General features: G+C 36.6%; 1 protein-coding gene across 1 annotated transcript; it reads right to left on the bottom strand.

Annotated features, from left to right (window-relative positions):
- Positions 1-9743: 9743 nt before the first annotated feature.
- LOC136815022 (uncharacterized) lies at positions 9744-10503 on the bottom strand. Its single transcript, XM_067071456.1, has 2 exons — positions 10442-10503; positions 9744-10299 (listed from the first exon to the last, which is right to left on the bottom strand). Exons 1-2 carry the CDS (start codon positions 10476-10478, stop codon positions 9824-9826), a joined length of 513 nt encoding a protein of 170 aa, XP_066927557.1. The 5' UTR covers positions 10479-10503; the 3' UTR covers positions 9744-9823.
- Between the last annotated feature and the right edge of the window lie 264 nt (positions 10504-10767).

The raw sequence follows: 10767 nt of genomic DNA, 5'->3' as shown, positions 1-10767 counted from the left end.
TTGGTCAACTTGATGATAATACAGCCTCTTTTAAGTGAAATATGAACCCTCGAATACATAGTAAAGAATAAAAAATGCAAGTTATATTTTATTGTGAAATTATGGCTGTAGTTGTATACTTTGCGATGTAGTGCATAGAGAGTTTCCCTTCTAAACGACTACTTACAAACAAGTGTTTTGTTTCCATACTGTTAAATCTCAGTTAGTTGAAAGAAATGTACCAAGCAAATAAACTCCTTTTTTTTTTCTTCTCCAATAGGCTCTCATCTCTTTGCTTGCAGGGCTATCAAATTTTTGAATTTTTGTCGCCAATTTAATTCTGTAGCGAAGCTCCTCCATCATGGTCATAGCTCTCATCTTATTTCTCAAGAAGTTTAGCATATTACCATGGGGCTTACTTCCCTGCTCTTATAATGGGGAATCCCTTAAGCTGAGCCCTATGTCCTCATTTCCTAGCTTTGTCTACTGACATGCCTTTTTGGGATTTGGTTCCTTTTTTCAGGGACAAGAACCGATCAGTTACTCCCCTTCAAGTTTTATCCTGTTTCTTAGCAATTGCAAGCTCCTTCAATCTATCAAGTGTACATTTTTCTAGAGTTTCTAACAACATACAGGGTCAGTTTTCTCACTTATTGGTTCAAAATCTTCAACTCTTTTCAAGCCAACAATTTTAAGATAACTCTTCTTCTTGACGGCCAAGGTCCCATACCACAATTCAACACCTTCACATTATTCTGGATTTTCACCTGCCCACAAGGCAATACTTCAATCTGCCTCTAGTACCATTCTTCGGATCACATGTTTTTTTTTTTTGTTTTTTTTGTTTTTTTTTCTGAAACCACGTTTAAGTATATGGAATCTCAGTTTTTGGTACCTAAATAATGGCTCTATTGTTTAACCCTTTAAGTGCCGATGTCGTATATATACGACATGGGCTATATAGGAGGGCGAAGCCCTCCTGTAATGCCCAGTTTGAGTTAGAAATCGTTATTTTTGGTCGAACTCGTAGGAATTAGATTGTCCTTTATGGTCAAGCAAAAAGAATTTCAAAAATGAGTCTTTCCAGCGAGATTTTAAGCAAAAAAGTCAAAAAAATGCAAAAAATTGACAAAAATTCACTTTTTTGAGATTCTGACCGTTTTTAGACTATTTTTGGTCAACGAGTGATCCAAGAACCTCCAATTTGCCCTGTTTTACTTTATTCTGTCTTCTAGTGAATTGATTGAGTTTTTACACTGGCCTTCCATCAGTAGTCAGGTCCGCGCAGCGGGGCTGACTGCTTTAATTCCTAACCTACCCCCCCCCTTGGCCGCCGCCACCACCCTTTCCTCAATCGGGCGGCGCCGGAGGCGCCCAAAAGAAAGAGGAGACTCTAAGCTATCCAACGAGCTATATACGAGCTTCTAATTCTTTCTAGATCAGGAGATATAAGCCCTTAAAGTTTGAACTAGCGATTTTTAAAAAAAAACTTAGAAAAAAAGACCCTGGCACTCAAAGGGTTAAGAACAATAGTATGTTAAGCATAAGAATGTGAAGGGCAGACAAAATATTTAGAAAGGGAGGGAAATTATGTACTTTAAGTATCAAGTACACATGCCTGTTCCCTGGCAGTTTTATCCAACCTCTCACCTTCAGTATTAAATGTTTCCTCCAACACAAACTTTACAATGATATACCTGTCAGAATCAAGCCACAAACCTTAACCATTCAAACAATTAGATACATGCCCTTTCCTATCAATTATGCCCAGTTGCTATGAGAACATTTCCAACCAATTATGCAATCCAGTTCTCATTTCATCCAATGGCAATTTTAACACGGCCCCCAACTTTAACCATTGAGTTAACCCTTCCCGGTAACATAACCAACATCGTACCACGTTTTTTTTTTTTTTTTTTTTTTTGATTGGTCGAGCTTGGCGCTTTGGACAGTTATTGGGTGCTCTTGAGTCATTGATCTGCTTACTAAGACCCTGACCCAGCGAACATTTTGTACAATTTCTGGATGGTCAGACACTAACAAACACAATTTCAGTCCCACATTTACCTTTTCTATTGGGACCAACATGAATGGTGAAGTTGTATTACCAGCAACTGTGTTAAGTTTTTCGTTTTATCTATGGTGTATGCTATGTTGCTGTTTTTGGATTTGGGGTGGCTTTGGGGGTGTTGGCTTACCTTCGGTAACCTTAGGGCCTAAATATTTCCCGCCAATACTTTTCCGCCATGTTTCTTCTCAATGATCGGCTGACGGCAATTATCTCTGAAACTACGGCCAATATAGATCCTATAAAATAGACTCCACTTGCATTCTCCACCTCTGCCAAATAACTCAAAAATAATTTTACCGCCCACCCACCCAACGCATGTCCTTTCTTGGTTTGCTCCTTTTTTTTCTTTTCTCTTTTCAGGTTACACGACGGGTCGATGTCATCAACCAATCGCCACCCAGCGCCTCGGTCCTAGAGTTTTTCCTGATGGCAGGTTTTTTAGCCCAAGGACCGACCATTTGGGATGTGCTGTGCAAATTTTAGCCGGTGGTTTCATTTCTGAATCTACCCTTTTCAACAATCCTAATTATGTGGTCTCTTACACTGCTTGGCCACGGTCCACAGTGCTCACATATACAATTTTTACACTGCCTGGCCACGGTCCACAGTGCTTACAGATACAAACTTTACACTGCCTGGCCACGGTCCACAGTGCTTACAGATACATTACAGCTTGACCACGGTCCACAGTGCTCACAGAACTTTTTTACACTGCTGGGCCACAGTGCTTACGATACAAACTTTACACTGCCTGGCCACGGTCCACAGGCTTACAGATTACTATTACACTGCTTGACCACGGTTCACAGTGCTTACAGATACAATTACACTGCCTGGCCACGGTCCACAGTGCTTACATATACAATTTTACACTGCCTGGCCACGGTCCACAGTGCTTACATATACAATTTTTACACTGCTTGACCACGGTCACAGTGCACAGTACACTTTCCACATACACATTTTACACTGCCTGGCCACGGTCCACAGTGCTTACATATACAATTTTTACACTGCCTGACCACGGTCCACAGTGCTTACAGATACTATTACACTGCTTGACCACGGTTCACAGTGCTTACAGTTACAATTTTTTTTTTTTTACACTGCATGGCCACGGTCCACAGTAATTTTTTTTTTCTCTTTGTTAGTCTCACCTCCTTTAGGGGTGTTGGCTTACCTTCGGTAACCTTAGGGCCTCCTTACATTCCTAGTGTCATTGTCCTGGCTGCTCAGCCCATACAGTGCACAGGATATCATGGCTCACTTGTTTGATTAGAATTAAGGTACACAGCACATCCCCAATGTTACCCCAAAGCAATCCATTGATTTTCATGCTATTTCATTTAATAAATTTCGACTTCATTCAATTATCTTGTCTCCATTTTATTTTCACTCAGATCCATTCTAGGCAAAACAGGATCTTCATTTCGAACAATAGACTAAGTAAAATTTTAATCCAGCCTTATCATTCGATCCCCATTAGGTAAAATAGGATCATCATTTTGGAATACTACTCATGATACTTTTACTGTGTTTATTTCGAACCGTTTTATCAATCGTTGCCCACAGGTCAGATAATTAACACTGGATAAACGACTCATAAAATGATGGAGAGCGATCATTGTATTTTCATTGTTTCGGAAAACAATTGATGTTCTAGCTTTGTCCGCAAAGGACAACTGTCATGGCGGCTAGAAGATGTCTGATTTTTTTAAATGTTTATCAGTCTTATTTTTAAAAAGTTCTCTAGCTCTTTCTTTTTGAACATTTGCAGAAAAAAAGTTTGAAAGTAAGGCTAGCATTCCAAGTTGGATACAATCTATTGTGAGAAAAACATCATTAGACAAGAAATTCAGACAAAATGCTTATAGTGTCACGAAATTGTCAATTGGAAATATCTTTCCAATACTGTCCCCAGAAGAGCTGAAATTAACATACATAAGACTTGAGTGTCTTGACTCCGCTGTGGTATGAAAATCCTTTGAGGTTGAAGCAAATCANAAAAGACTGAGTGTCCTGGCTTCACTGTGGTATAAATCCTTTGAGGCACGTGGTGGCAAGGTGGTTTTTTTTAGGTTGAAGTTTGAAAATTTCCGGTGTCAACATTAAATTTCTTATACACAACACGTCTTTTGCATCTTTCTCACATCTTGAAAAGTCATAACGACTTATAATTTTAAGTTAAGTGGGAAAATCTAACTCTCACAGGAAAGTTTTAAGTCTCTTTTGGGAATTGGATGAGTGATTTTCGTGAAGAAATGCAATAAAAATGCTTCGAAAAATCATTAAATGAGGGAAGGAGAGTGAACAATAATATTATTACTGCGGACATAGCTAGTACACGAGAAATCGGCCAAAATCTGTTACTTGTATATCCAGTGTATAATAAATCTTTGGCTTTTCTTTGTTTATCAAAGGGACTAATCTATAGAATAAACTTTCACACGTAACCTTGTTAGCATTGGCTGCGTGTATTATCATGCGAAAATTAAACTTGTCATATTTTAAAAAGACTGGGAATTTTGACGAGGACAAAAACTGCTTTATGATGTTTTAATTGATAAATTTGAATATCTCTAAAAGTACCTATTGAAAGATTGTGAAATTTGTGATTGTGATGGGCTTTGAACCAAGGCGTCATGGAAATATCAGACGTGTCTCATGGGGCTAGAGTTGGGGCTTTTAAGCAATTTCCATAGTTTTGCCAAAAAACTTACATTCTTATAGTGTATTTTGGGAAGACTTTAAAAAGAACCCTGTAAGACACTCCGCCTCTGGGAAACCAATGCAACCCTACGATAGAACATGTTACTTTCCCTAAGATTAACACCTAGCATAACATGTCCATGACAAAAACAAAATCTTGGATTAGAATGCAAGTAAAATGATTAATTATTTCTTAAAAAAACAGATTAAAAATTACAAAATTGTTTAAAATGACATTTTTGCAACAGTATTTTCGTTTTAGCACAAATTAATTTTGAAAATTATTTAGTGCTCTGGCTCGGTCTTGTATTTTCCTTTGAACAAAAGGGTTCATTTTCGTTAAATTCCAATCCCTTGGGCACGGCATCACATTTGTCCGTGGAAGCAAGAAGTATGGTGTGGGTGTTGGGTCTTCAATGTTTCCACTGAAGTGTGGTCCACGGGCTGGCATTTTTGGCAAGCAACTGGTGGGGGTGCCATTTTCGGTGGTAACACGTCGTCATGTTTGCTGTACAAACATTGGTTGCATTTTTCACTGAATTCCAAGGACAATGGCCAGCAGGCTTGACAGTAAGCTAATCCGTTTGAGCATTGGAGAAAGTAGTTTTTGTTGAGTCGTCCATAGTAGATGTATTGGAAGTTTCCGTCAGCTTTTCCTTTGCAGAGAGAATCGGGACATGGGACAGCAGGAGGTGTGGTGCCAGTTTGGGTTCCAACCTCGAGGGCGGCGGCAACTATAAGTAATAAAAAGAAGTTGTGAGAGCTCTATTGTAGGTACATTCTAGAGGATTTGTTTCGCTCTGAATAATCTACGACACAAGGCTGTTAAAAGTTTAAGCAGATTTGGAAATAAAAATATCAAAATTTAACTTACCAGCCAAGAGAGCAAGAGAGACAATGACAATCTTCATTTTTTGTTTGTTATATGGTCAGTTGATGAGAATCGATCAAGTGATGCTGAACTGGTATATGGTTTAGCCTTTTATACATTTTCGATAATCCCTTTGTGACATAACATTCTTAAAAACCTAACGCATTTATTTAAGTTCCGCTTTAGTTAAAATCCTTGAAATTAGCGAGACTGAATTAACTTTGATCACTTCAATTAACTACTTTCAATACTTTAATTGCAGAATATAAACTGTTTTAAGGAACGGCTAAAAGATTTTATTATTCTTATTCCTTAGCATTGAATATTATGTAATGCTCAATAATTATATAACGTAGAATGAAAATTCTAAGCTGATGAAAACAGGTGCATTTTTTTAATTAGTTATGGCTCATTTTAAAAATTTTAAGAAATTTAGTTGAGCGGTTACTTCATTCCAGTTTATCTTTCTAACAAGGTTTTTACTTTAATCTGATTTTATTCATTCTTATTCAAAAAATTCTTCACAAAATATATAAGTTACAACCAGAAAAACTGCAAATGTAAGAGTATTATGCATTCAAGGTAAATTAATTTCAAATGTTTGTGTCATCCCTGACAATGGGTGTAAAAGTTTTCGATGCTACCAACTTCCTTTGATGAAAGTCTATTTTTGAATTATTAAAATCTTCATTCCCAAATTTTTTCCTATTGTGCATCGGGAGGCAAAACAGGTGACAGGTATGTGCAAACCATATGGTACCCTTATTCATACCTTAAAAGCCCATCAAAATCACTAAAATCGAGAATTTTCCTCTAAAAAGGTCACGATTTTTGAAAATTTTGACCAAATTTTGGGAAAAAATCGCCTAAAACTTTGACAAAAATATCAGAGTGTTTCAAAAATTTCAAGGCTTTTCCTCTTTAAGGGTCGATTTTCAACTTTTTGGCTCGGGCATATCCGCCACCTTACAAACCTGCTAACACCACCCCCACCCCCGGATCACCTATCCTGCACGATGTTTTTAATAAAGAAAGTTCTTCAATAGCACATTATCGGTAAAAAAATGGACGGAAGGTTTTTTATCGATAAAGTGTACTGTATATCTACAAGTTTCCCAAGATTCAACATATTGTGTCTTTATTTCTTGCAACTATCATCATATGTATAATAGCTTTCCAGAAGTATCATTGCTGTAGATCTTATTGGTCTGTGCAGCGATGGTGGCACACGAGCCTGAATTTAAAAGAAAAACTAATTTAGAGTAACTTCTTTTAACCTTTTTATACTGTTTTATTTTAGCTTCGTATTTTTTTTGCTATTCTGAAATTTCTGATCAAATCAAATGAAATGTCTTGTTAATAAGAGGGCATAAAGTTACAACTTTTTTAAACATTCCTGTGTTGCAAACCCACTGGAAATGTTGACTAAAAATTCATCCCTGATTTTCTCTGCAAAGGAAAAGCTGACGGAAACTTCCAATACATCTACTATGGGCGACTCAACAAAAACTACTTCCTCCAATGCTCAAACGTCTCTTATACCAATTGCTGGAGACCGCACATACGATACATTTATTGTGGATTTAATTCCCCAGTATCGCATCACATCTAAAGGAAAATCGAAATTATTTGGAGATCTGGTCACTCGATTGGTATCATCTTTACCAAAAGGATATACCAGAGTCGACTTGGTGGCCGATTGCTATCGAAATTTTAACATCAAGGCAGGTGAGATAGCTAAACGTGGGGCGCCGGAGTCAGAAAAAGTATTGATCAAGTCTATCAACACAGCTACCTAATGATTTGAATGCATTATATTCGAACGCTGAAAACAAAAATCGTCTTATAAACCTAACTAGCGAACACATCAAGACAAACCCAAAGCAATTAATTGAAATTCTTGAATGTGACACCATAGTAATGTCTGGGGATGAATATTTTCAAAAAGCTACACAAAAGAATGTGACAGATGCGGAAAGTTTGGTATCAAATCAAGAGGAAGCGGATACTAAAGTTGTATTACACGTCTTGGATGCCTGAAGAATGATGGAAATGTTTGCATTCGCTTGCCATCAGGACATACTGATATTTTGGTAATTGCTATTGCATTGTTGAGTCAATTCTCGTGTTTTGATCAAAATGGGAAATGGGGACAACAGGAAGAAAGTTTGGCTTGATTTCATCACTCTGACAAGCAGACAATACATACACGCTTTTTTTTATAAGAATGGTGTAAATCCATTTCATCATGGATATTCTTAACTTTTTTGGGAAAATTATCTTAAAATATTCTTACAGCATATTCTTAGGTTAGAATCCTAATTCAGACTAGAGTCTTTTAACATTTAGTTCATACTTCTCAAGCATAAGATGGCATTTTTGTGAAAGGAGTGAGCCTTACTTGTGGGTAATTGACAATTTATAATTGAAAATGCTCAAAAAATGGCATTCTTAGCTTGTGTAGCAAAATTTCATGATGGTGATATTCTTAGCATTATTCTTAATTTTTTTGCCATTTTCATCATGGACATTCTTATAAAGTGTATTCTTATTAAAAAAAAGCGTTAATGCTTTAATGGGGTTTTCATCCTTTTACCGGAAATCATTATGTCTCTGCTTTTTTCGTAAAAGTAAACAAATATGCTGGGATAAGATGGTTGAGGAAGGAGAATGACTGGATTGAAATGTTTGCAAACCTTGGAGAAACATGGACACTCTCTCAGAGTCAAAAGCATGACTGCAAAAAGCTTGTTTGCCATCTATATTCTTCAAAGAGGTCAAATGTTAATCAAGCAAGATTTGAAATTTTTGAGAAAAGTATCTTAAATCAAAGCAAGTAGCTGACCTCTCTCTAATACCACCTTGTCAACGGACCTTAATGCTACATTTTGAGAGAGCCGCCAATTATGTTGCAAAGATTTGGAAGTCTACTAGTGTAGCAATGGATGATCTACCAAGCCCAGCTCAACATGGATAGACTGAAGATTGGGACATCTTATGGACTAATGAAATGTTCCCTGAAAGCATGACTGATTACGTTTTTTTTAAACGTAGATGACGACGAGAATTATTTTGAGGACGATATTGAAGGGGATGTTTTTGATGAATCAGATGAAGAGGGTGCAACGATAGCAGTGATGATGAGAAAAATAATGAATAGAACTTTAGAGTGACCATAAAACAGGCACGACGGAAGCTTTTTATCTGGTACGGCGATGAGGAAATTATTTAAGCGATTTTATAGCGATTTGACCGACGAAGAGGAAAATTCGGGTATTTTTTGTGAAAATCTGGTTACGGCGGCCGCCGACCTGCCGTACCCGTTGCGTCGTGCCTGAATAAAAACGATTTAAATTAGATTTTGATTACTTTTTGAACAGTTTTAAAATAAACTCGTTTGTCTTGAACTTGAAACTCGAACTTGAAAATCTAAAAATAAGATCTTTCAGAATCAAATGAATCAATCATTCTATAACCCTAAAAGAATTATTTTTATCAGAACTTTTCAATACGTTTGTTAGTCTTAAAAGTTGAACTTTTCAAAAGCTTGAATAGTTGAATAAAAGCTTCTAAATTATCATCAGAAAACAGTGTCCATATATTTATAGCAAAATCTTTAAAAAAATCAAATCTTGAGTATTCTGGTCTGTCTGTATCTCTTAGTACAGATTTTTCAGAAATCATTTCTAGTTATATACCTTTTTGTAAAATTTGAACACGATCAGGGGGCCTAAAATGGCACTTATGCTGTGTTTTTGTGATGAAATTGCCCAGATTCGTTGTTCATATGTCAAGGTTCCCAAAAAAATCCAAATAATTAGACGACAATTTCAAAATTTTCTGTATGAAAATGTATGGGCATTTTTTCGGAAAATCATGAAAAAAGCAAAAATTTGAATATTCCGGTCTGTAAATTATGACTGAATGAGTTAAAATTTCTGAAATTTTTGCATGAATCGTTTCAAGTTATATAGCTACATGTTCATAAAGTTCAAAACAAATCGAATAAACAGTTTTTGAGATATGACATATTTTCGTGACAAACCCCATGATAAAAACAAAATATTTGATTTGAATGCAAGTAAAATGGTTAATTATTTCTTTAAAAAACAGATTAAAAATTACAAAATTGTTAAAAATGACATTTTTGCAACAGTATTTTCGTTTTAGCACAAATTAATTTTGAAAATTATTTAGTGCTCTGGCTCGGTCTTGTATTTTCCTTTGAACAAACAGGCGTTCCATTTCTCGTTGAATTCCAATCCCTTTGGGCAAGCGATGCACCCGACAGTTTGTCCGTGGAAGCAAGCGATGTATTGGTGTGGGTTGTGTGGGTCTTCAATGTTTCCACTGAAGTGTGGTCCACGGGCTGGGCATTTGTCTGGGCAAGCAAAGGTGGTGGCTGGGTGCCATTTCTCGGTGGTGACACAGTCGTCATGTTTGCTGTACAAACATTGGTTGCAGTTTTCGCTGAATTCCAAGGACAATGGCCAGCAGGCTTGACAGTAAGCTAATCCGTTTGAGCATTGGAGGAAGTAGTTTTTGTTGAGTCGTCCATAGTAGATGTATTGGAAGTTTCCGTCAGCTTTTCCTTTGCAGAGAGAATCTGGACATGGGACAGCTGGTGGTGTGGTACCAGTTTGGGTTCCAACCTCGAGGGCAGCGGCAACTATAAGTAATTGAAAAGAAGTTGTGAGAGCTCTATTGTAGGTACATTCTTAAGCATTTGTTTCGCTCTGAATAATCTACGACACAAGGCTGTTAAAAGTTTAAGCAGAATTTGGAAATAAAAATATCAAAATTTAACTTACCAGCCAAGAGAGCAAGAGAGACAATTACAATCTTCATTTTTTTGTTTGTTATATGGTCAGTTGATGAGATCAAGTGATGCTGAACTGGTATATAGTTTGGCTTTTTATACATTTTTGATAATCCCTTAGTGATGTAACCTTCTTAAAAACCTAACGTATTTATTTAAGTTCCGGTTTAGTTAAAATCCTTGAAATTAGCGAGACAGAATTAACTTTGATCACTTCAATTAACTGCTTTCAAAAATTTAATTGTGGAAACAAACTAATTTTAGAATGGGCTAAAAGATTTTATTCCATACTTATTCTTTAGCATTGAATGGTCATTT

The sequence above is a fragment of the Clytia hemisphaerica genome, unplaced genomic scaffold, assembly GCF_902728285.1.
Source record: "Clytia hemisphaerica strain Z4C2 unplaced genomic scaffold, Clytia hemisphaerica genome assembly, whole genome shotgun sequence".
NCBI lineage: Eukaryota > Metazoa > Cnidaria > Hydrozoa > Leptothecata > Clytiidae > Clytia > Clytia hemisphaerica.
The sequence above is the reverse complement of the archived record's forward strand: the minus strand, read 5'-3'. Positions and strand labels throughout refer to the sequence as shown.